The following is a 26,629-nucleotide window of genomic DNA, read 5'->3' as shown; positions in this document are numbered from 1 at the left end:
GAACGTGACAGACTACATTCTTATTGCCTGTGAACATGGTGCTGCAGCATACGTCTGCCTTTCTTTTGTGTGTGTGTGTGTGTGTGTGTGTCAGGGTTGTTTTGTGGGTGTGTCCGTTTGATGTCACAGACAGGCAGCAGAACAGTTAAATGGTATATAGCAGTAGTAACAGAAATCTTTGAAAACTTTTGGTTACTTCTCTTTATATATGTCTTACTTATTCAGTCTCTCTGTCAAACTCGGTGCAGACTAATTTAGGTCAGTGTTTTTGCCGGCTTAGGAGCAGACAGATGCTAACTATTGATGGCACATCATTGCACTTGCTTGTTAAGGAGCTGAAATTAGCACCATCACACAGGTGTTGTGTGCTCCAATCGGAGCTGGAGGTGATAAATACCCATGTCTTTCGCAGAATCATTTCACCCAGGTGTGAATGGCAATTGTACACCTTCCCATTGCATTTAAAAGCCAGATGTTAGCAGGTGTTAGCGTTTTTGGTTTGGTTTTTTTTTTGTGCAGTGGGAATGAGGCTTTCATGTCCGCCCTGTGATGGTCTGGCAATCTGAGTTTTCTTTGGTGGCACAACGTTTTTTCACTTCACTTATCGTATGTACTTGCTCTAGGTAAAAGGAAGGCTGAAGCACATAGGAAGAGAGAACGGACCTGTCAGTCTGTGTGTACTGACAGTTGGTCTTTTGGGTTATTTGTTCTGGCCCCCCTAAACTTTGAGTGGACAGCTGGGTAAACAAGCAGAGCATTTTATGAAAAACTGAACAAAATCTCCAAACATATAATGCTCTGTGCAGAATAGCTGCTCAGTGTCCCATCATTGGCATTTATAGCATAGATAAATATGTTGCAGTTCTATCGTAAGAAATTCAAAAAACTGGATGGCTTCAGGAAAAAAAAGGACACAACACTACCAGGTACAGTGCATTTATTGCACTGCGGTCGATTTAGTTCATCTGGAGAGAAGTGCAGTTTTTTATTCTCCATTGATTGGTTGAGTTGATAGAATTTAATTTGACCAAGATTTTCTTTTGTAGACTACAGACTTAATGTTTCAGAGTTATAAGGAGTGTCTTTTTTTTTCCAAAACTTCTAAGCAGATTTATGGACGTATGTCCTTCCACACCCCCCCTCCTTTAACTTTCCATCACAGTTTGAAAACCCTCGCTTTAGATGAACACTTAAAAGGCAAAGAAATATAGTCACAGGTGGATATATAAATGATAAAACATTTACAGGAATAAAATATGTTAAGAGGATAAAAGGTTAGAGCCACTTGAGCCCTCATATAATGTTTTATTTGTGTTTCAGCTCTTTAAGGAATGAGCTTTTTAAAAGGTCAACTCAATCAATTAACAGTCTCATAAAACACTTTAAGGTCTTTTGGTGCTTTGAGCTTTAAGACCAAACTGTCGGCATTACGGGAAGATGACACCCTGCACCACAAACATGTCAGAGCAGTAACAGAAGGGAGAGAGCAATAAACAAAGCTTTCTTATGCCAAGGCAGTATAATGAAGAGAAGACTAATATTTAAATATTCCCAAACAGTCCATCTGGTTGGATGGATTCTGGAGCTGGAACCATGTTTTTTGGGGTTTCCTCTTAGCTGCATGATTGTTCAGAGACCCAACAAAGGGCACACATAACTTTGAGCAAACTATTTGCTAAATTAAAACAAAAGGATGAGGAAACATGCTTTGTTTTTGCTGTAAAAAATGAAAGAGCATCTGAATGCAGTGCCTTTGTTTTTTAAATCAACAGGACGGTTCTGCACACTGTCAAGCCTTTTCTTTTATGCACATTACCACAGATTGAGCGGTAACTTTTCATCTGCTTGGCAATGCTCATAACTGTTTCCAGTATAAAATGAAGTAATTACAGACAAGCCAGGAGGCCTTCAAATCATGCAGTACAAGAGGAAATGGGTTGTTGAAAGAGGGGATGCTCGGATGAAAGAGAAGGAGGGTTTGGAAGGGAGAAGATGGAAAGAGAAAGAAAGAGTTTTTGCCAAAGTTTCTTTTTGTCACCAAGAGGCACAGAAAGATTCTTTCAAAGTGAGAAGTCCTTACATGTTCAAACTAATAATTTTCCTCTCCAAAACTGTAATTTAGTATGGAGTATCTATGCTGGGAAGATAAATCAGCTGTGGTTAAATGCTAGGTGATGGGACATTGTCATAGAAGTGCTACATCAGTAACTCCTTTCTGTTCTTCCTAAAATCCCTGCGCTGCAGGTCATGCTCTTAAAATGCAGCAAGGATTTCAGTGCACACAGCAGAGGTCTCTGGAAGCCATTATGTGTCGGGGAGAACGAAGATGTGCCGGGAAGTTGTTTAGAATTAAAAGAGATCATTGATTTCCCCCCGTACATCTGCCCTGCAGTTTTTAAAGCGCCCACAGAGGTTCTGTTCACCCTGAATCAACCTCCCTCTGCTCTCATTTATTTCTATTGCTGTTTATGGACCACCTCTCCTTTTCTCTCTAATAGACATGAAGTAATGCTTCCTGTGACACCGTGCTGCCCCGCTGTTCCTGACTTTCATGCGCAGGAGGTCTCCTCTCTGCGTGTGTAAATCAAGCCAACCTCAGAGAATCTTTGGTGAATATTCCCCCGCAAATGTTCCCTCAAGTGTGGTTGTTTCGCTGACACTGTGCACTACTGCGGCTTTCCCCCTCCTCCTCTCTTTTCGATGTCTAGCTGTGTGCAGGCTCCCCGTGACTCAAATTCACCCATGTGCGAAAGCAGCGGGCAATCCCTCACATCACCCCTGTCACTGTTTTCCTTGGTTCTGCTTCCCTCAGTTGGAAGGAGCCGTTATTCACTCTAGCAGATTTGTAGTTGCTCACGATGTTGCGGTTCGCGTCATGTGCCAATAGCTCGCTGCGATCAGATGTTCACTTTCATATTCAATCTAGCTTAAATGCTGCAAAACCATTTTAACATTTAGGATTTAATGTGCTTTAACATGCAGTGCGTGCTCTCTTCTTGTGGGTGAAAGTGATAGAATGTATTTATTATGCAAAAGACTTTGGGTTGTTTTGAAATTTAAATTGTTCCAGATTTGACGACATTGCAGTTGTCTGTCAGTTTCCCTGAAAATGTTCACTGTTCTTGCTTTTTTCTGCATTCTCAGAGGCCGCCCTGAGGGCTTCTGTCTGCTACATATGCCATAAGACATGTATTGTACAAGATGTATGGTTGGTACTAGCAAAAGGGTGTGTATCCAGTAGGTGTGTCTGCTGGGAGCTGGATCGGCCTCCCGTGCAGAGCTCTGCCTGTGGGTACAATGTGAGCAGAGCTGAAGTGCAGACAGACCTGCAGTGTCTCCTGCAGTCATGCTCTGCCATGTTGGATGGTACCTGCTGCTGGGATGCCTGCTGCTGGATTTAGAAGGATTGCACGTGCAAGGTCAAAGGCGACGGGAGGGAAAGGTACTGCCTAGTGTAACCTTGTGCACATGTTGCAATTATCAATGTAGATTTTTCCTTTGCTTTTGTTCTACGCTGACATTAAGAAGGGTGTGTAATGCTCTGCAGACTGTTGCACACAATGTGGCAATGCTTTTGATTTTACTGGGATGAGGATGTTTTTCTTCTTTTAGAGTGGATATCTGTGTGGCTATTGTGGTTTTGGTAGATTTAACTTGTTTGTCGTTCCAGGTTGCACCTGTTGTAGTTTTAGCTTTGAATCAACCAGAACAATGTCATGCAGGTGATGTCATAGCCAGAGATATCTAACTTAATAGTGTTAGTCCTTTATATAAATTCCATTCAAGTACTACTTTGCTTTGCATTTTTGTATTAACAGCTATTTAAATGTGTGTTCTGGTTCTCCATACTATTTATAACCAACTTTATGACTTTCCAAAGTAGTGGGTGTTAAATTCTAATTTAAAAAAATAAATGAAGGATTAAATGCAACAATGTAATTATTTGAGTTACTGCTAACTGCTAATAGACGCTGTCTCTGTTCATGTAAAACATGTCATGTTGACATTCAGTGAGTCAGTGGTGTAGTAGGCTTTTTTAACAAGACACTGCTGATTTGAGCAGATTTGGCTTATTTGAGAAGCACTTCCGGTATCTGGGCTGCGACCAATATGGCTGCATATGCAATATGTTTTTGGCAGTTAAAATTTCTCGAAGCCTTTTACTAACAGTGGTACACAGGGTGACAGCAGAATCTTAAATTATTCTAATGCCGGTTAAATGCACATCTGCAGGTTATATATCTAGCAAATGAAATGTCTCTATGCTCACTGTGCTATAATTTTTATGAATAATGATAATCAGGTCACATCCCTTGCTCTGCACAAGCGTCATCTCACTCTCTTCCTCTCCTTGCAGTTCTTGTACTTGAATAACTGAAGTTAGATCCAGTAACTATCAGCACGTTACCAGCTGCCTTAAGGTCCTGACACACCAAGCAGATGGTCGTCTGTCTGTTAATGTTGGCGCATCGATGTAGTCTTTATGGTGTGTGTTCCTCTTTTGGCCCTCGTGAGTTGACTAAAAGCCTGCACTGGTGCTATAGCTCGAGGTTGCAGAGCAATTTTACTGTTGAAGAATGTCCTTTGTCCCTCAAACATGCTTCGTGATCTTATATCACAGGACCACCACTGGCGATTTGGTGGTCGCTTTGATCCCAACCAACAGTGGCATTTCTAACATGGGTGGTCCTGCTGGGAATGAAATCCCCGGCCATGACGGTGTTAATGCTGCACTTGACCTGCTGAGTTACAATAGAAAGTCACACACTCACTTATGTGTGTGCACATGACAGTTCAGATGTGCACACACACACGTAGAGGTATAGAAGTACACATGCAGGTATTAACATGCATGCTCACAATGATTGAACACATTGGCACTTTGCCTTGTCTACATCACCTCAGAGGCACAAACACACAAACACACAAACACAACTCACTGGCTGTTTATCTCCTCACTTTGACAGCTTCTGCTGCTGGTTTCCCTGTTTGTTTCAAGTTCATTGGCAACATTTGTTCTTTCTTCCGCATCATTTTACCAATCACAGAAAATAATTAGCTTTCTTCACATCCTTCAGTTTTTCATTAAAGTTAAATCAAACTCCCTCTGCCTGAAACCTCAGACCACTGTCATCGTGCTTTTTTTTCCAGGCCAAATTGCTTACTGCTGCCTGCAAGACCCAGCCAGTCTGCATACCTGTGTCTTGGCTAGATTTACGGACCTTGCCATTTGATTAGCCCTTTGTAGGAGCAAGTGTTCATTGTCTCTGTGTGTGTGTGTGTGTGTATGTGTGTTGATGATAGCACTCTAGCCTGGAGCGCTGGTGTCAGGCTGTGAGGCCTCCCTAGGTTTTCTCATTGCTCTTAACAGAGGATCTGTCAGCTGCACATGCAGAGACTCCTGAGGAGACTTGTGCCAATGGAAGGACACAGTGGTTTGTTATAACTATTAATCTAGTCCAGGTGTGCCCTGACAACATCTGCCCTAATTTTTGATTTACTGTGATTTCCTGCAAACATTTTTTTGAGAGTTGCAGAGAAGTTGAGTAATGATCTTCATGTTCTCACGACAATGGTAAACATCGCTCATAAATAGATTTTTTATTTGATTGTATATTGTCAGATACAGGTGATAAATAGGGCCCCCATTAAGGGCACCTTTTCATTTAAATGCAGGAAAAAAAGCAGAGTTTAGTAAATTTGTCCGAACATTGTCCCAGCACACGTTTCAGATCACGTTCAACTGCAGTAACACACATGATGTTGTAACCGAGACATTCAAAAACAAAACCATGTGACTTTGTGATTGACTAGAGGGTTTTAAGTCCCTGCAAGTTTCAGCAGCGGCTGCCTTGAAGTTTTCAAAAATTGTTTGAAAAAAAATGTACTGGTATGGCTTTAGTACTTCCAGTGCATGAGCTAACACATTCAATTCAGAGTGATATTTTTGGTTATGTGATTTGTGTATGAATGTAAATGTGACAAATCATGGAGACCAGCAAACAGTGATTACTAATCAGTACAGTTATTGATGAATTTATCACTCGGCTGGGTAATATGGAGAAAATCAAATATCCTGCTGTTTTTCCCCAAATACCTTGATGAAGATATTGCTATGATGTTGAATAACAGCATTTAAACAAATATATACACAATGACATTTTGATAAATTAGAAAATTGCATCACTTTACTTATTGCAACCTTTAAAACCAGGAAAAGACAACACCTAGGGTGTTACCATACCCAAAATAGAGAACAACATCTAGTCTAATATCATGATATCTATATTATGGTGGCTCAGAGGTAGAGCTAGTCCTACAGTCAACATGTCGAAGTATCCTTGGGCAAGATACTGAACCCCAAATTGCTCCTGATTCTGTTCCAACAGTGCGTCAGTGCCTGTGTATGATTACTTAGTAGCAGGTGGCACCGTGTGTAGCCGCAGACACCAGTGTGTGGATGTATGTAGGTGACAGTTTATGCTCCTGGGCACTCTGGAGGCATCCCAGAGCAAAGCACCAAACCCGTACCTGCTGGAGGCACCTGTCCACGGGCAGCCTCATCACTCTGACATCGTTCTATTTAATGAATGTGTATAAGTCACGTTTGCATATGTGTGTGTATCACGGACCTGTGTTTTTGTGTGTGTGTAACATGTAAAATTACAACTGATTGAAAAAAAAAAAAATTCCCCTTTGGGTTTAATAAAGAATGTCTTTGTCTTCAAACCTATAGTTGTAGCAGCGTTAAGTATCCATGATAAAGGAGGTCAGCTCGCACATGTAATTGATGCTCAGATCGTACATTTTTTGTGAGGTTTATTTTGCTCAGAGCATCAGGAAGACATCTAAAATACCTACAAGCTCAACATGGTGTTCTGCATTCCTAAACCGTTTTTTATTCTCCCCTGAAGGAAACAATATGATAGTGTTTCAGGGTGAAAATTCAGCAAAACTGTCAGATGAATGAGTGAAATGTCAGTCCATGTGGTCTCTTGACAGCATTCATTTTGTGACACAGCAGTGTGAATCCTAAACACTTTTCAGACTAAAGAAAGCTTTTATAACTTCAAAAAGCAGAAGCTTATTATTTCTTCAGCAAAAAACTTATAGCAAGTTGTAGACCAAAATAATTGCACTTTTGCCCACACATTGTGTCTAAGAACTACAGGGCAATTTGTTAAACGTGCTTCTACTGTTCTGCGACAGCTTTCCTGAAGATTTGGAAATCTGGCTGCAGGGATTTTGCTCCCATTAGAGCATAATTTAGGTGAAACACAGATGTTGGATGATAAGTCTGGCTTGTGTTCTAGTTCATCCCATAGGTGTTGGATACAGTTGAAGTCAGGTCTCTGTGCAGGCCAGTCACGCTCTTCCTTACTAAACTAAGGAAACTATGTTTTTATGGACCTGGCTCTGTGCATGGAGGCATTGTCATGTAGAAGCAGGAAAGAGATGTCAACATGCTATTGACACAGAGTTGGAAGAACAGTGTTGTCTAAAATATGCACGCTTGAGCAAGGTTTTGGCTTCATTGGAGCTGCGGAACCCAAACAATAGAAAGATGAAAAGCAACCCTGGACAAGGATGTCGACAGGGTGGGAGTGAGGGAGTTATTTTGGATTTGAAAACTGATTAAGTAAATATGCATGGCCATGAAATCTTTAAATATGAGTAAGAAAAATAATCAAGAGTGGTAATCATCTGACAGGAGCAGTAAGGAAGTATTACGGGAGCAGGTTAAATTGTTCAGTCTGTTCATTAGCCTGCAGCCATACTGACACACACTGAACCACTTTACACCCTGACTGTCATTCGTTCACCTATAGATTACATTCTGACATTGAACCCCCACTTAGACTGTGTGTTGTTGGGATACAAAGGCACGGACACACATTACACAGGCACAGTTTCCTTGCTTGCTTTGGCCTGCTACTGTAGGGCAAACAGAAAGACATAAACACTGTTGTGGCACGTGACATTAAAGTTTAAATAGCTACTTATTGAGTTATATTAGACTTTTATTTGATAAGTCTTCAGATGCATGACCTGGGGGTAAATGCTGATTGTACACATCCCCATTGCATTAAAAAGCCAGAGCTGGAATTTGTGTTTTTTTGTGCAGTGGGAAAGAAGATTTAAACTGTATATGCTGAGACAAATACTTTTTATATGTTACATGTTGCAACACAATTAACTAGAGGAACATTTTCCTAAAACATATCAAACATCATTGAGTATGTCATTTTTGAGTGTTTGACAGCCATCGGCTCCTGACTGACTGGCCAACATGTCTCAGTACTCCAGCTAAGTATGGCCTGGGCTGGCGTTCATAGGGATATCTCACAGACTGGAGGGGAGATAAGCAGAGGGGACAGTGTTGACCAGAGGAGATCTAGTGTCGGCTTATCGACCCAGGCCGGCTGCCCGACTGCAGCCTGGGATAAGAGAGAGAGAGAAAGGGCCTTTGTATTCAGTTGGGGCACCGTGTTTAGTCTCTCGCCTATCTTCACCCTTAATATTCAGTCCTTGTTATACCCAACCAGCCCTCCACCAAGGGCTGGGGTTCACTGCAAGTATAGTGCTCAGATTTTTGCTGAATGAAAGCCAGGGTTTACTGATAATTTCTGGGTAACATTTGGGCATGTCATTCTTTCTGATAACACAATCAGAGCATGCTCAATTGATTTTTGCCCTAACAAATGCATGTAACCAAATAGGAAACCTGAGATCCCTTTCTGTAATAACTGTGCTAATTTATAAAATGTGTATGTTATCATTTCATTTTTCATGGTTGACTTCCAGTTCCTGTGTTATACCAATGGCAACATTTGTTAAGCTCTCAAAGATTGATTGTACCACATTCTGTATATATGGTAGTGGGTTGATTATTATGCTTATTATGACTGTCTCTTTATCATGTCTTGATCATGTGATGCAAAGACCTCTGATGTGTAAGAAGAGAAAAGATGGGAAATGACCTTAAAATAAAAATCCCTCAAAAGCACAGGTTATTTTACAGTGCAGTGCTGTATTTTACCTGTATGAGCTTATGTAAATCTAAAACTCAGCTCTGCTCTAAGGGTGCACACTCCTGCTTCCCTCTCCTCTTCCTTTCCCCCCTGCTCTCCATATGTCTCTCAGCTCCACTTAAGTGCTCTCCATTTCAGCCCATTAGGGTCATCAAACAAAATTTACTGCCCTTTGGTTCCTTCCCCTGAAAGGCCTCTCTTGCTGTGCCACTGTTCCCCGCGGCCAAACATTTGATGTGTTTTCGTGTGTGTACACGCATGCATGCGTACGAGCAAGGAAACATGCTTGGGTCTTTGTATTTTTGCATGCTGTTGATTTTGTTTTCCACGTCATCTCTGGATACCACACATCTTTAATCTGCTGTTTTTAAAGACTCTATGAGCGTCAATAATAATAAGTTCACACTGTGAGCAGCTATCCAAACTGACAGTGAGAACAATTAAAGAATAGTTTTATTATACTGTGAGTCAGTTTTATTTCTTTGCAGGAGGGAGTGGAAGCAGTTTAAACTGGTAGAATTGTGGAAGAGTACATGATAGGAGTGCAAACCTGCAGGATCCGAAATATAAGCTTTTTGTGCAGTTATCTTGAAATACACCAAGGCTTTTGATATAGGAGCATGAGTCACTGTCTTTCTCTAAATGTTAAGCAAGAGGTCTTCAACTACGGAGCTTGTACTGTTGAGATTAACATTAAACCTGTTGAACACTGAATAAGCAGAGATGCATGTTCTAACCTGAGAATCAGGAGGATTACAGAGGTGCAGAGTTTCAGGTATTGCAGTGGAATTAAGTGTATACTGAGTAATGTATTTGAATGTATTTGTCTGTAGTTTAATAGAGAAGGCTTTATTGTCCTTATCTACAGCATTGGTATCCCAACCACATTGAACCATGATAACATATTTGGATGTGATACCTGACCTATGAAGGCTAAAGATCAAGCAGATGCTCCAGCAATGTGGGGAGCTTAAGTGCTAACATTTAACATATTGTGTGGTTTGGCTCCAACAGTGAAAACCACGGAAATGTTAATTAGAGACAGCACAGTCAAGTGTTTTGGAAAGAAATGTGACCAAATCAGTAGTGATGTACAGTTTCTGAAGGCAGATGGGTCGAGGGTTACTTTCTTGAAAAGATGAGAAACTAATTGACTTGAAGGCGGACGAAATAGTGCCAGATGTCAGTGAGGAGTTGATGACAGTTTTAAGGAAGGGAAGGAAATCTGCAGCAGTGTTTGTTTCTGAGGGTTGAAGGAAAAAAGTTTAGCTCTTTCTAAGTGGGATTAGAGTTGCTTAATGACTTTTCATTCTTGGACGTCAAAAGGTTATATAACATATCTTGTGTGTTGGAATGAGATTATTTTTCCCATATTCTCTATTAGGAGTTGCCCGATATTGGTTTTTCAGGGCCAATACTAATACAGATTTTTAGTATTAATGAGACAGATAAAAAATATTTGAAACAAATATGCATTTACAATAAAAATTAAAATCTTTCTGTCAATACCTAGAATTTGGAATATATAAATCTCCAACACAAAATGTTTAATGTTTGAACATTGCTGTGGTTAACGTGTCTTTTGGTTAAGGCACAAAAAACACTTGGTTCTGGTAAGAAAGAGATCATATTTTGGGTAAAAATACCCAGTTTGGGGAGCACAATCCCAGTGGTAAAAGTAGCAACTTCTGGTCAAAATACGACCACTTTTTGTGCCACTATCCCAGCAGGAAATGCAGTGATGTCTCATTAACAAAATCACTGCTTTTCATCGGCACTATTCTCGCTGAACAGTTGCCACAAAACCATGTTTGGTTTTGTGGCTGATGCCGATGGAAAAACACAGAGACGTCACTACAAAAAACCCACATTTGGAGCCTTAAAGGGCATTGAAAACACAGTGATGACTCCCCAAAACACAACTGGTTTTGTTGTTTGTTAGTCTTGAATAGTGGTCTGCAGCTTGACAGGTGTGTCACTTTGGTGACACCCCATCTACCATTATCCTCCAATGACGAAGGTCATCTCATATACTACGTCACTTTAGACAAATTGACACGGTTCATATGAAATATGCAAATGTAACATCTTTGAGGTTTGCAGAAACCTTCAATACCAACATTTCTTGTGGTGACTGGGTTACTCTTGAACATTCAATGGTTCCCCCAGATTATTTGTGCCTCACTTGTTTCTCAAAACATGACAAACCAGAAATGCTCTGTTGTAATATCAAAGCTGCTGTTCTCAAATGAGCCCTAACACGTATTTTGTTTCTCAACAGATCATGTTTTTAGCCCGAGGGAGTTCTCGAGGGGATGGGACGGTGCCCTCAGGATCTAATCGGAAAGGCTCAGTAGGTCGTGGGGACGTCTTCGTGGTGGACGAGGACACGGACTTGTTGGATCCAATCTTCCAAAATGGCGGACAGGTCAACCCTCAGTGGAAACCCTCTAGAAATGGACCCAAGGGTAGCCAGAAAGGAAAGCCTGAACAGTTTGAGGAGAACATTACCACAGACAAGAAGACCGACTCCAGTGGGAGGACTTCATCGCTGTTCCCCAAAAAACCAACTGGTGACATCATTGACCTGGACATGGGAGGTGTCCCCAAGAAGCCCTCAGTGGGATTTCCCATACCTAAAGACCCCTCAGATCCCAGAACGTCCACTGACTCTGGGACATCTGCAAAGGTGGTGGTTGAAAAGGGGAGACCAATCACCAACGTTATCCAACCAGACAAGGAGCGCCCTGCCACTGTGACCATTGTATCTAGAAATGGAGACCTGGTCCTGGGCTCAGATGGCAAACTGTACAGGCTCCAGAGAGGACCGCCAGGCTTCATGGGTCCCCCAGGGCCAGAAGTGAGTGCTCTTATGTTCTTCTTGTTGCTTTAACCCCAGGAGCAACATCACATTTATTGTGTTGCTTTTAGACACCTTTTACAAGTATTTTGATTTTTAACCTTGATAAATTTGGAAAAAAAAGGCAAAAAGGAAAAAACGCAACAAGCAACTCAGTAAGAAATGTTCCACAAATTGTAAGAAATAAGTGAATCTTATTATTATTTATTATTATTATTTCTTCTTCTTTTTTAAAAGAACTTGAATTTGCACACGTTTCAAATGGTTAATACATTATTTTAATGCTACCATTTGTATCCAAGTGCAATCATTATATTTTTTCCAAATGACATAGAAAGCAAGAAGTCCTCTTTAGGTTGCTCTGCCAGATGTAAACGACAGATTGTTTTTGTTGTTGATATTATTGCAGTTGTTTAGGTATTGATTACCAAAGCCAAGGCTTGTTTTGCATTGATTAAACAGGACATTTGATGAATCACATCAGAGCTATCTGTTGTCGAATGAGATAAAAACGTTACGACAAGCCTTGTGAATGAAGAAAGTGTGACGTCTGTTTATGCTTTACAGCTTACAAGAGCTGTTCTCCATCAGCTGCCATCTGACTCTGATCAGAGAAGGGTTGCACTGCTCGAACACATGTTGATCCACATGTCTTTGATGCCGCAATCTGAGCACTAAGAGCAAAAAACGCACAGTTAAGAAGTCTCAACAGTTTGTCATAGCATTACTCAATGTGACAATTTCAACCTCTGGCTTCCAAGTTATCTGATTGGTACAAAGTCTTTTCATACTATCCAATCACTTGGTTTACCTGGTAGAAGAGGTGGGTCATCACAGGGACTGGCAGGGCAGACAGAACCAGAACCAGACAGCACATCTGCTCATGTCTGGGCCAGTCTCTGGAGTCAAGCTGCCATAAAATCCACAGGATCACTCAGCATGATTACAGTGATTGAAGATGGCTGTAGGGAACATGAAGGAGGACGTCCTGTTGGCTTGGAATACACTCCTTCTCTCTTATCGTGCTGCTTTTTAGATCTTGCTTGCTTAGCATTTTATAGTATTTCTTAGCCTGCAGCATTAGCCTTTACAAGTCCTGTGTCAAACTTAATATTTTAGTAAGAAGCATAAGTTTTAGGGAGATATAAAAAAAAAAAGGTTACTATTAAACAGAAAACACTTTCTATGATTGACTAGCAGTGCATTAAAATGGTTGTGGTTAGAGCTGTGTTATATGACAACATATATCGGCTGACAATAACAATTTATTATTATCATGTTATACTATATCATGAATTTTGTTTATGTCATCTGATAACGCTTTGCATTTGTCTGTGTGGCCGAGGGGGCATTTACACAATGCACGGCGCCAAAGCAAACAAACATGGAGAAGCTGGAAAGCGATATTGAACATGAGGATTCAGCAAAATAACACCGGCATTTCATCTTGTTCCTCTCTCTCCTACGGCTCTCTGCCTCTCACGGGCACACACATAGAACAGAGCTTTTGCAGAGCTCCAGACTGTGAGTGTTTAGTCACATTTTGTGACCATGGAGCACCAGTGTGACTTGGAAATCTTTGCAACATGTGAACTACAGACCTGTTAGTTTGTTTGCAGCTCACAGTGAATGAATCCTTATACTGCAGTTAAAATATAACTCTCTGCTAATGCTAACATCCAACTGTTGACCCCTAAGCTACAAGTCAACATCAACACTTCCAGCCATTAAAAAAAAAAGAAAAAAGAAAGAAAGAAAGAAAATGTTCATTGTTCAACATTTTAACAATTCTGTAAACTAATTTAAAAATATAATTAGGATAATTAGAAGAATATTCCGGACATTTCCCTTAGCTTGTTTAAAAATACTTTTCTAAATCTACTTATTTCTTGCAATTTGCAGGACATTTTTTGACAGGGTATTCATTGCCTTTTTCCCCATGTTTTTGAAAGAAAATTTGAATTAAATACTGTGAGAGGCATCTAAATGCAGCACAAGAACAGTGGTGTCAGTCTAGGTTTCAAAGGGTTAAGATGTGTAAAGTTAGGATCTTGCAGGAAGTTGCACTGCTGCACAGTGCCTGCAGGATCCACACAGCACCAAGCAGCTTAAACATGTAATTACTGTATATCCCAATACTCTTTAAGTCATAAAAACTCAGTGTTTAATTGTCAGTCAAGGTGTTGGGAGCGAGGCCTCAAAATGAGTCTTTTGCTTTTCAACAGGTTGTCTAATAGGCCACAAACTGTGAGGTTTTACAAGGATCCGGTGCTTTCCCTGTCTCTCCGGTCATAGTTTTTTGCCTCTAAGGAGTAGCAGTAAAGTATTTAGTTTTAAATCTCTGAGATGAATAATTGAAGTTAACAGTTTTACAGTTTGAGCAATGGTTAACTTGTGTTTTTTTTAATAAGTTGATAAATACCACTTCTTGAAGGGTCCTATTTCATCATGTTGTTTTGGTTCTTTGAGCATTTTATTGAGGGTTGTTACTGTTTTTGGCAGGGCTGTCCTGGTGAGCCTGGCCTGCCTGGGTTTAAAGGTGATAAGGTAAGAAGCTTCTTTACGACATAATAACCTGTGACGATGTGTTAAGTTGGTCTACTTGACTCCTCTGGATTTAAGTGCACCCCTATTCTGTGCACCTCTGAAATACCATCTGAGGCTACATTTGTTTTAGAGCTTAATTTCACCTTCGACAGTTTTATACCTGCTGCTGTAAACTCCTGTTCCTTCCTCCATTAAGCCAGGGGTCGATTATTTATGCCTGAGCCCCAATGCTGCTCCTCGTGTTTCTATGGCTCCATCAAATTACCTCTATGATGTCATTTTAGAAAAACAAGGCTGTGCTACAACTTTAAGTATTCCATAAAAATTGATTTGTCTTGCATAAACGTATCACTTCCTCCTCATCTCTCACAGGGGAAGTTAGGCCCTGAAGGGCGTCCGGGAAAACAGGGGCAGCCAGGACCTCCTGGACCTCCAGGTTTACCAACTCTCTACTTATGGAGGAACACAGCAGACGAATGGGCTGCCTTTCAGGTAAGATGATAACCACAATGTACTCTTTCTTTTTAACCCGTAGGGCCCACTTTAATATTACACACTCTGGGATATGCCAATGATTTGCAGCACCATTGATTGTGGCAGTGCACCAAGTGGAAGTAGCATGTATTTTCTCCATAAGTCAAATATAGTAGAAAAAAAAGACATCATTAGGTGGAAAATTGTAAAAAAAAAAGCAAGGCAAAAGCTGAGAATGATACCCAGAAATATCAAAATGCACAATTTAAATGTATGCGTTAATGGCTATGGGATCAAAAATTGCAATTTGAATGGGATTCAATGGCACTTGTTTCATTTAACAATATGAATGTAACAATTTTGTCTGAACAGTGTATTTTAGACTTACTGAAGGAGCTGAGCTGGAAATTCAAGATTGAACAAAAATACACAATTTGCCAGAATTGATGCCAAAATTGACAAAAAATGAAGAATGAAAAGTGCATAAAATGCACCAAATAGCTCCTGTGGGTTAAGTATAATTTTTGCAGGAAGTTGTTTTTGTTCACCTTAAACAAGATTTCTCTTAATTATAAATAAAACAAATCAAAATTGCAGTAAAAGATACAGCATAGTCACAGAGTACAGTCAAAAAAATTAGAAGGCTTAAGTAAATATGTCTGTAATATGCAGATAAGTTTACATCCCATGCTGAGGCTGTTCTTACACGCTGCTGATGTTTAGCAGGTACTATATTTTCCATGTTTGCTATCTGAGCTTGTCAGCATGCTCACATTTGATGATTAGCATTAAACACAATGATCATTTGAGGCTGAGGGAAATGTCATTATTTCTGCAACTTTGCTTGTATCGTGTCTGCGTTTTTGTGCTTAGCAAGGTTAAAGTACATCCTGGACGGATCACTATTGAATGCAGAGAGATGAAATTAATATGTATCTTTTTGCCTAAATCCTGGTTAGTTAGCACATTTCCTTATGCTCCCTGAAACATCTTTCCAGTTGAAGTTACCAGACGAGATGACTTTTCCTTGCTCCTCTCTCTGTAAGCCCTCGAGTAATTCATTGTCAGTCATCTAAAAGAAACACTGGACAACAAATGATCCTCAAGGCTCAGGCATCTTACTGGGACCCGTAAGATCCCCAGACTATCTGTAAAACCTTTGACCTCGCAGTTACGGTGCGTGCAAGCTGATGCGCTGTCCTCATGTGTTTAATCTCTCTGTAGTGGCCACAGCTGCATGTTATAGAATACACTCATCAGTATGGCAGCATGATGGAAAACTGTGTTTTGGACAAAAAAAGATGATGGAAATAAAAGTCTGTTAGTAGTTTGTGAAGGCGATTTGTTACTTTGCGTGCTTTGAACTTTATGTGGACAACCTGCCGGGGTCATTTACATGCTTCCATTCATTCAGAATAAGGGTCAGTCATGAGGCAAGATTTTTTACTACAGAGACTTTGGATAAAGGTGGTTGAATTCTAGTTATCTTTTCACTAGTAAATGTTGGTGTCCATGTTTTTTTGTCATATTTGTATTTCTGGATCTGTAACTTTTCCTGTTTCCATTCTCCTGCAGCAAAGCAATTTCTACCAGTTGCTTCGTGCTGGTTGGCCTGTAAGTACGATGTGACGATTAATATCTTTTCTATGCTGGGATTCAGTGGTTTTGTTAGTTCCTGCTGACCTGAGGCTGGTTTCTTCTTTGTGAGCTTGCAGAGTAAAGAAGGCCCTGCAGGACCACCTGGAGAGATGGGCAAGCCTGGCATGCAGGTTAGATCCTTTCACAATTATGAAAGTAAATGATGGCTTCTTAATAGTTATGTGTTTTGTTTTTTTTCTGTTTTTTTTTTGTTTGTTTGTTTGTTTCTTGGTTTAGATTGGGGTTGTTTTCCATCTATGCTAACGTAGGCATAAGCAGTGGAGAATTACTTTCGTCTTGCCGGCTGGTTAAAAACAACAGTAAAGAATGATCATTTTAATGACTGGGTGAATGGTTTGTATTTTTTTCTGATCTTCCCTCTCAGGGGCCACCTGGTGCTGCTGGGGAGCGAGGACAACCAGGGATGCCAGGAGAGATGGTAAGCACTGAAAATATCATTTTCTGATCCTGGAAAAACTTTATCAATGTAGATTGTCCAATGAGTTTCAAAACCTCACATTTGGTTTCACTCTTGAGAAGATCCGTCTTAAACAGCAGCGAACATGGCCAAACATGAGAGTGTGAGAGGCCCGTCAATCAAGGCAGGCAAAAAAAAACGAGCGCTTCTGTGTCTTTACACCCCCTGACTTTTAATTTTCCACTAAACATCTTGATTTTCGTAGTTTTATTGAGTTTCCCTTCATTGAATTTTAATGATGCTTAGTAAATAACAGTCAAAATGAGAATTCACATTTTTATGGCAGTCCAGTGACATCAATATGAAAAATATACCCACCGCTGGATCCAGCGGAGTATAATAGCGTTGAAATAAATGAAGTGTAATATGGAGCAGAGTGAGTGTGGTTAGAGGGAGTGGGTGTTTGGAAGCCCTCGTGCGAGGAACTCCCTATGATGTAACCACTCTCATATTGAAAAAATAAACAATGAAATTATTTTTATTGCCAATTTAAGATGTTCCTTTGGGGTTTTTTTGTAAATCTGGTTATACTGAGCTGCAGTTGATCCAGTTTTCTCTTTATCTTGTGTTGTTTCACATCTTAGATCACTTCTTGTCATTTGGTCACATCAGATTTGAAAACTTTTGACTTTAAGATAAGATAAATTCAATTATGTTACATCCATCTCAAAAACCATCTCGCATACGTAAGCATGAGTCTTAGGAGTCGGCTGTGAGCACATGGAAAGTGAAAGCCTGTCACTGTGTGTTGTGTGAGGTCTCGGCAGAGTAATGAGGTGGTACTGAGGATAAAACAATGTGGTTTGGGATGGTTGGAAACACTCAGTCGCCTGTACAGCAGCCTTTGGTGTCTGCTCTGTTTAGACCCTGCGTGGGAGAGCATATAGATCCACAGTTTGTTTGTGTTTGTGTTTGAATCACTGTGCAGCCTCAATGGATGAAAGAACATTTTTGTTTTTGCAGAAAAAAACCCACAGGAGATCTTGTGTGTGATGTCCCATTATTGTCTGTCAGCACGATGTACATTTTAGGGTTGTGTGATGCCTGTGTGGTCTGCGACAAGTGGTCTCCAACCTGAGTCACAAGATAAATGTCAACGGCTGCAAGATGATAAAAGGAACAATATGTTATATATTTCTTGTGTTGCATCATAAAATTACTGTACATTAAGGGGGTATGTGAAGTTAAAATGCTGGTCTCTCAGACAACAATGCGATGGCAAATGTGTTCTCCCTCAAAATTTTATTTCCAATGCAAAATGTTTTTTTGTTTTTGTTTTGTCCTGTGTTGATCCAGCCCACTGCCTATTTCGACACTCCGGGTAGTCAGATAAGAAACAAATTGGCCCGCAAACACAGAATGCTGCAATCATGAAAGCAAGCAACATCATTAGTGATATTGTTAGATTTTACCAGACCTAAAAAGCCTTTGCATTTTTTTTTAAAAGCTCCACAACAAAAGACAGTGTAAAACACAAAAGCAAACATCGAACGACCACCTTCTCTGCAGTTAGTTTAAAGATGAAGAACAATAAAGTATTACAAGTTTAACATTAAAAACATGAAAAAGGTTATCACGGCAGCGAGTATTTGAGACAAACAGCCGGCGAAGTGATCTTAACTAGCGCTGGTTAACTGATGTTAACATGCTAATGGCTGTCAGATCAGGGGAGCAGATCGGCTGTGGCTGTTTACTCAGCCCAGACGCCAGAAGAATATGTTGGCATTTTTACATTTCTGCAAACCATGGATATGTTACACGTTTCATGTTTTTAAGCAGCTCATAGCTACATTTCCAGCTTCGAACGTGCTACCAAATCTGGGAATTTTTGGCAACACCACAGTGATTTTGCAGGTATTTCAAGCATGATCATTTCCCAACCATAAAAAGTAGTTTTTGTGCCTAAACATAGCCGCATGATAACAACAGAGTTGTTTCAATGTGAAGTTCAATATATGTGCAAAATAATAACGTACAAATGGAATAGAATAGAAATACTTTATTAATCCCATGAAGGAAATTGTTTTGTTACAGCAGCAAATAAGAGAGCAGCAACTGAATAAAATATTCATTAAAAAGGCAAAATAATGCAAATATATACAAAGGAAGGCACTTAACATAGAATAAAATAGAATAAAACAAAATTACAATAATTATAATAAAGATATGTATAGTATGTACAGAGAACAAAAAAAAGCCAAAAAGATTAAAAAGAGCTATAAAAAATAACAGATGTGCAAATATGTGTCCAAAAAGTGAAGATGGATGTGCAAACATAGTAATGTGCAGAATTCATTGAATGTTTTATATTTGTGGTTTGCAGCAATGTACCATGCCAACATTTTCTGATTATGGGCTGGTTTATTACCTCAGCAACATCTAGCATGACATTTTCAAATGATAAATTAATTGCAAATGTATACATTAACCAAACAAGTGTAAGGCATGTTATTGTCTTTGTCAAGGTATGATTTTTGCTTTTTTTTTACACTCGTGTAGGTTCAGTGTCCTCAGCCAACCGCAGCACCCATTTGAAATGCTAGCTATCAGTGTTCATACAGGAAGCCTTGTGGTAAAATTAGTGGTAAAATTACCATTTAATTAATGAACAAGCATTTTGTTTTTCAGTTTTATATCACTGGAAATTGAATATCTTTTGGAGAAGATTTCACATTAACTTGTCTGTTATGATATTTTCTAGATTAATCTATTATTTACTTATGTAACAAATCATGGATTGTGTGTAAATGTCAGTGTGCAGCAGGGTGATCCTAAAAAAGAGTGCATTGCTCTGCGTGAAATAACTTCAGTGAAATAAAGGCTGAAAATCTCACTCATCATGCCAGTCACGCCATATGAAACACCGTATCCATCATCCTCTGCAGCTTAAAACAAAACGCTGTCCAGTGCCAGCACAGGTGGTGTAGCCATTCACTGTGGACATGTACATGTTTTCCACCTGTCTTCAGGCAGAGTTATTGCCGGCCACAGTCCTCCTGACAGTGTGTTGTTATTCAGGTGATGCCTTGTCTGTGTGATAAATGGCTCTGCTGAGTGGTGGTGAGGGTCAGTGTCTTTACAGTGCAAACCTATAATTTATAATGGAGCTTTCCCTGTGTTTCTCTATTGTTATGTCACTCGCTGTATTTGTAGTTTGATTTATTTTTTTTTATTTTGGTTCATGTTATCTTTAAGTATCTTTTAAAGATGTCATTGCTATTCACTACCAGCCTCATAAGGAAGCAGTCAGTATCAACAGTGGTTATAATGTACTGTGTGTTATCTGCTCTGACAGGGCGAGCGGGGACCCAGGGGCCCTCCAGGACAACCCGGGGCCCCAGGGAGAGATGGGGAGGACGGAGAAGATGGTCAGCCCGGGCCACCTGGTGCTGCTGGTTCCCCGGTGGGCACATTCTCTTTAGTAAACAATAGAGCTGGGCAATATGAAGAAAATCAAATATCCAGATATTTTTGACCAAACACCTGCAACAATATTGCAGGTTTTACTATTGGTGCTTTCTTACAATATTTACAAAATCAGATGTTTGATAATTAACGCTTTGAAAATTTGAAAATTGCAAGATTTTGTAGATTTAGAATATTTTTTTAAAAAGCTAGGGAAAAATGTCTTGGGGGAAAAAAGATTTTAAAAAAAGCAAGGGGAATCTCTAGGGGGGAAAAAAAGAAAAAAAACAGGGGAAAATGTTTAGTGAAAAAAGGAAAACAGCTATTTTTTCCAGGTAATGTATTTGTTTCTTTTTGTTTTTAACTTTTTTATTTTATTTTATTTTATTTTATTGCTAATTTAAGGTAACTTTCTTGTACGTTTTGCTAATTTCTTATTAATTTCTTCTTTTGTTGCTCTTTGCCTTCCCCCCAGCTTTTGAAAGACATTAAACCCAATGCTTAGATTTCAAAGGGTTAATCATCAATACTGTGGATATAATGACAAAGTGTGTAAAGGTAAATAAAAAAATCAAAAAGTAAATAAATTAATTAAATCACTTTACCATAATATCTTTAAAATCAGGACAAGAAAGCACTTATGACATTACAATATCCATGATCTAACATGATAGCTAGTCTTATATCACAGTATTGATACAATATTGATATATTGCCCAGCCTGTGTAAACAGCTCAATGGTAAATGAGTATGTTTAGATAAATTATGTGTTTTTCATAGTTGACATTTTTCCTTTGTGTCTCTGATTGACATCAGGGCCTGTGGGGATTCAGGGGAGAACGAGGGTCCGAAGGGGAAAAAGGTGATGAGGTGAGGAATAAAACAGCACAGCTGCTTTTTTAGGAACAACCAGTCAGTCCCACTTAAATTTTAGATTTATTGTTTGTGAAATGGAAGCCAAGAAGGTGTGGTTTTACTGCATGGTATGCAGTTTGAGCTGCAGCTTGTGAATGCTATCTTTCTGCCGTAATTTAACGGTCCATCCCTTGCTGTGAATTCCCATGGGAAGAGAGACGAGAACGGTGCATAAGCATTCTGTCATCGTATCCACACTATCTCCGTTTTCCATAAATGTCTCAGCTATCCGTCAGCAGCAGCATCTTCTGGAGATTTGACTGGACAATGCTAACCTGCTTTCACAAAGTTAACCGCCAACCAAAATTGATTCTCCATGAGAAGAAATAAGTAGTGTTTCTGTACATTCATTCATTGACTTTATTTCCCTGCCCAGCAGAACAAGTGAGGGGAGTCTGCCTGTGTGAAACAGGCACGCTTTAATCGGTCAATGCAGATACTGTTAAGTTCAGAACACACATACAGCAGAATATTTGTGTGATTCAAACAGCTTTCTATGCAGATGACACTGCACTCAATGCAACAAATATAGATTTGACGTGAAATACGTCTTCCTAACATACAGCAAGGAAAAAAACTCAAACAAATGTCCAGATATACTATGAGGAATAAAAATATCAGAAACCCATGGTTGTGGTCAGAAGTGTAAAGATAGTTTTAGAGATCTACATTCGATAATGTCCATTTAGCATAAGAACTTTACCCCAGATACTGAAACCTGTTGCTTCTGTGATTGATATCATGTTTGCAGGATTAAACAAGATAAAATTGAATATGACACTGTAGATAAAGATAATCATTTATTTTCTTAACCTCTCCAGGGTCTCATCGGCCTCAAGGGTCCAAGAGGAGACATTGGCGAACCTGGCGAAAAGGTGCTCTTTGGTGCAATTCACTTATCATCCGCCGTGAATATCTAAAATAGAATCAGTCCTAACAAAGACATTTTTCTTACATGACTGGATTTCTTTAAAACAGACTACTCTGATGATATTTCAGTTTGGCAGCATGATATAGTGTGATAATCTTAGACTTTGCTTTTTCTTTGTTTAGGGCTCTACTGGTTTACCGGGTCCACCTGGTCCTGTTGGACCACCAGTAAGTATCTTGTACCCTTTCTGTGTAGTTCGTTTTTATAAATGCAACAAACCAGGAATATCTGTCAGGGTTTTACATATTAATAACCCACGGAAAGAGAGTAGGTGGCTCATAAACCAGGAGCATTTTTCTTTTTCTGTTGCATTAAGCTGCTTACACATTGTAAACACATCATGTGCATGTTTCTGCTAGACAAGATGCCAGCACATTACAGGATCAGTTTAAAACAATAAGAATCAAAGTCACCGCTGTGTTTGTGTAATATATTTCTTGCACATCCAACTGGTTTAAAATAAGAGGAACAAAACAAACAATCAGCTTTTGTGAACGAAAGACGTGCACCTCTGAATCCGTTTTAATCCCTAATCCAGTCCCTCTTTGAACTTGGCGTTCCAGGCAGCGAGGCGCTGACTCTCTTCGGTCCATTCTCGGGTTTACTTTGATTCAACTTGGCATGAAATCAGAAACTCTGGCTTATAGCTTTAACACAGGCACTCTGACCAGTAGGAAGTAATCTGTTTGATTAATCCTTGCTGTGAATGAAGCGTTTTTCATGTATTTTAATGATATATTATTGTTAAGTTGACATTGAATACTTGAATCTTCTCTGCAGGGGCCTCATGGGATCCGAGGTGGATATGGGCCAGAGGGGCCCTGTGGACCTGATGTGAGTGATGTACTGTCCAACTATAGCTGCTCGAGAAGTTGTTCTTAAAGGGACAGTTCTCGCCCAGATCAGAAATACATATTTTCCTTCTTTCCTGTAATGCTATTTATCGATCCAGATTGTTTTAGTGTGAGTTTCAGAGTGTTGGAGATATCAGCCATAGAGATGTCTCCCCTCTGTCTAATATAATAACTCTAGATAGCACTCAGCTTGTGGTGCTGAAAGCACCAAAAGATACATTTGAAAAACTCAACAGCAATCTTTCTTTCCAAAAATCATGAGCCGATTAGTCAAGATAATCCACTGACCTTGTTGTAAGCAGTTTCATGCAGGAAGTATTTTCTTTCTACTGAACTACTTGCCAACAAAATCAACACACAGAAGACAGAGTTAATCTTCTGCTAGTTCAACTTGCACCTCTGAGCTACCTGAAATTACAGCTCACTGAAGAAGACGCCATTAAAGTTTACATCTTGCGTTGTCATTAGCACGAGCCTCTTGTTCATGAGAAGATGCACATTTCCTTCTGCACTGTGATACCATGCAACTCATACCAAAACAATCAAGACTGATAAAAAGGATAACAGGCAGGAGGAAAAATATGTAGTTTTGATTTTGAGGTGAACTGTCCCAACTCTGCACTTTAAGTGAATATTGTTCTTTTGTTTCGTCGTCTTTCGTTGTCTTTCATATACATCACTACAGCTTCACTACGTTGTCATGTGCTGACCTTGACATTTAAAGGGTTAGTTAATTAAAAAAGTGAAAATTCAGGTGCAAGATAAACATTCCACAGCAACTGAACCAAGTGACGTTTGTATAAAAACCAAACTATTTATTTTATTTTACATTTTAATTTAATTTAATCTTATATTACTTTTTAAAATTATTATTATTATTATTATTATTATTATTATTATTATTATTATTATTATTATTATTATTATTATTATTTAATACATTTTTTACATTCCATGGTCCTGTGAGTAAATATGCAAGGGACCACACGAGGTGCCAGTGTACATCTTTGCTCATGTATTGATCTCCCTGACATACTACTACTGCTACTACTACTGCTACTACTGCTGTTGCCTGTTTCTGTCTCTGAGTTTGTGTTTGGGTAGATTGTAACACTGAATCTGAATCAAACTATGAATGATCTCCTGTATTTTTATAATCATTTTAAACTTGGACTGTTTGTCATTCATCTCTAAAAAGTGCATATAATGTTTTGTGCTGGTTTTTCTTTTTTCAAACAGCTTCTTTTGAAACCCTTGTTAAGAAAAAAATTGGATAAAACCAAGAAAATATTAGCATTTTGAAACATCATTAGGCAGCATTAGTAATTTGTGGAAATTTTTCATCACATTCATCTATCTATCCATTTCTGAACTGTTTTACAGCATGCTTTGGACAAGAGCAGACATACATCTTTTGCATTTTTTGCAGCTATACTAATCACCTCAATGGCGTGAATAACTAGGGACAAGTAATTATTATTTTTTGGGTATCCCTTTTATAGTTGCATTTATTGTGTGAGATTCTAAACTGATGGACGAAGTGTAGGTCATCACTCATGCTGTTTTGAACTTGCTGTCATCAGGGGGAGCGAGGACTGGACGGCCCTCCAGGTCTGCCGGGGCCACCGGTGAGCAGACAGACGTATTAGATGACAAAATGTTTGTCTGTTAGTGCAATTTACGATTATGTGAATGATACTTGTTTGTGTGTGTTCACAGGGCGCAGCAGGTGTTACAGGCCGAGTTGGCGCCCAAGGAGTTAATGGCTCAAGGGTAAGATCAAAACAACAAGTAATATGCAAGTTTAAGGTGGTTTTCCCCAAAAGACGCAACGAATGATGACATTTATCAGTTAACAGATTATTTTGAGACTGTTAAATGTTAAAGAATTGTGAAAATTGTTTCAAATTTCCAAGATATCACTCTTAAAATTGCTTGTTTTGTCCAAACAACACTGTAAAAACCTTAAAGATATTCAGTTTGGGGTGAAAATAGAAACAATTTTCACATTTCAGAAGCTAGAAACAAGTTAATATTTGTCATTTCTACTTGATTGACTAAAAGGTTACCGGATTATCATAGCTGATAAGAGTAGAAAATATGATGTATAAAATTAAAAATGAAGCCTTTATTAATACAACATCTGTAAAGTTTCACAGACATCAAACAGAGCCCAGGGTTGGTTTTAAGGATACTTCCTTTGTGTATAAATCATCATTGTTTCTTTTAGGGGGATATGGGACCTGCTGGCAGTGTTGGTCCCAAAGGCCCACAGGTACACACTTTGTTTGGTTATATATGCTGCAGTTGTTAAACATTTGGACATGTTTGGAGACTATTTGACACCTTCCTTTTCTTTTGACCAGGGGCCTCCAGGTTTAGAGGGACAGATGGGACCCCCAGGACTCAGAGGACTGCAAGTGAGTAAAATTTAAGGCAACTGTCCATGGAGACTTTTGACTTTTTGGGAGGAGGTTAACATCAGTATGTTCATGTTAACAGGGACATCCAGGACTGATTGGTGCTCCTGGACCTAAAGGAGATCCTGTAAGTTTGTTCTCATCAAGTTTATTTCATTCCCTTATTTTCTTCTTTTGGGTTTTTTTAGCCATTTTTTAGTTGTGAGGAAGTGGAAAATATCTTAATGTATTATTTGTTTTAGAGGTCCAGCTCCGTGGATAATTGATGGAGAGATGTGAAGTGGGACTATAGTTCAGTTAATTCTCATGTGGGGAAAATAATCAAACACAAATGCATGGTTGGCAAAGATTTTTTTAGCCTGCGAAATCAAATGCCAAGTACACAGGAGACACAACAGTAAAGTTGCCCAGTCGTGCTTAAATTTGTGTCTCCATCAGCCATTAGTCCAAAAAATATCATTTGCTCCTGCTCCTCAGACACAGTTTCTCTTTGAATTTTATTTTATGCTTTTTTGGCTTTTGCCTTTATTACTTAAAGGACAGATTAAGTGTGAAGGGGGAGAGAAAGAGGGGATGGCATTTATCAAAAGGCTGCAGGCTGGAGTCAAACCTGTGGCCTTTGTAAATGGGGTGCCTGCTCTACCAGGTGAGCTCCTGGGCACCGCAGGTTCTCTCTTAACTTTAATGTGCAAAAAATTCAAATTTTTCATTTTTATCGGTGCCATACATTTACTTGTGTCTTCACTGAAGGTGCTCATGTCCCCTGGGCAATGATAACATTAAATCGACCTGTCGTCAGCTCCATCTTTGCATGCCGTAAAACTTCATCATGACGGCTATGCCCCTGCAGTGGAAGTCCCTCACGTCTGAGATCGTTTATGAATAAAAAAGCAACTCCAAACAACTGTCCTGACAATTTTCTGGTATTTGTCAGCCTGTTCGCCCTGTCTGAGCTTTTGATTAGCTTCCACTACTGCAGACTTCTCCCAGCAGCTAAGTGCACTTTGACCTGATGTGATGATGTCACATCCGATCAAAGGAATTAATGATATTCTCAAATTTTGAACATATTTTT

The 26,629-nt window shown here is 39.4% G+C and overlaps 1 protein-coding gene across 1 annotated transcript in view; it reads left to right on the top strand.

The window, feature by feature from the left end:
• Nucleotides 1-26,629, top strand: part of LOC121960103 (uncharacterized) — a 107,212-nt gene that overhangs the window by 44,093 nt on the left and 36,490 nt on the right. Inside the window, exons 7-22 of the mRNA XM_088071173.1 lie at nucleotides 11,314-11,892; nucleotides 14,395-14,439; nucleotides 14,812-14,931; nucleotides 16,489-16,527; nucleotides 16,629-16,682; nucleotides 16,937-16,990; nucleotides 20,325-20,432; nucleotides 21,251-21,304; nucleotides 22,171-22,224; nucleotides 22,403-22,447; nucleotides 23,061-23,114; nucleotides 24,718-24,762; nucleotides 24,854-24,907; nucleotides 25,365-25,409; nucleotides 25,501-25,554; nucleotides 25,637-25,681. Coding sequence (XP_087927299.1) covers nucleotides 11,314-11,892; nucleotides 14,395-14,439; nucleotides 14,812-14,931; nucleotides 16,489-16,527; nucleotides 16,629-16,682; nucleotides 16,937-16,990; nucleotides 20,325-20,432; nucleotides 21,251-21,304; nucleotides 22,171-22,224; nucleotides 22,403-22,447; nucleotides 23,061-23,114; nucleotides 24,718-24,762; nucleotides 24,854-24,907; nucleotides 25,365-25,409; nucleotides 25,501-25,554; nucleotides 25,637-25,681 — 1,449 coding nt within the window. The remainder of the gene's footprint in view (nucleotides 1-11,313; nucleotides 11,893-14,394; nucleotides 14,440-14,811; nucleotides 14,932-16,488; nucleotides 16,528-16,628; nucleotides 16,683-16,936; nucleotides 16,991-20,324; nucleotides 20,433-21,250; nucleotides 21,305-22,170; nucleotides 22,225-22,402; nucleotides 22,448-23,060; nucleotides 23,115-24,717; nucleotides 24,763-24,853; nucleotides 24,908-25,364; nucleotides 25,410-25,500; nucleotides 25,555-25,636; nucleotides 25,682-26,629) is intronic.

This window comes from Plectropomus leopardus, chromosome 20, assembly GCF_026936395.1.
Source record: "Plectropomus leopardus strain MGB_pleo_1.0 chromosome 20, ASM2693639v1, whole genome shotgun sequence".
Taxonomy (NCBI): domain Eukaryota; kingdom Metazoa; phylum Chordata; class Actinopteri; order Perciformes; family Serranidae; genus Plectropomus; species Plectropomus leopardus.
This window is presented reverse-complemented; position numbering and strand designations above follow the sequence as displayed.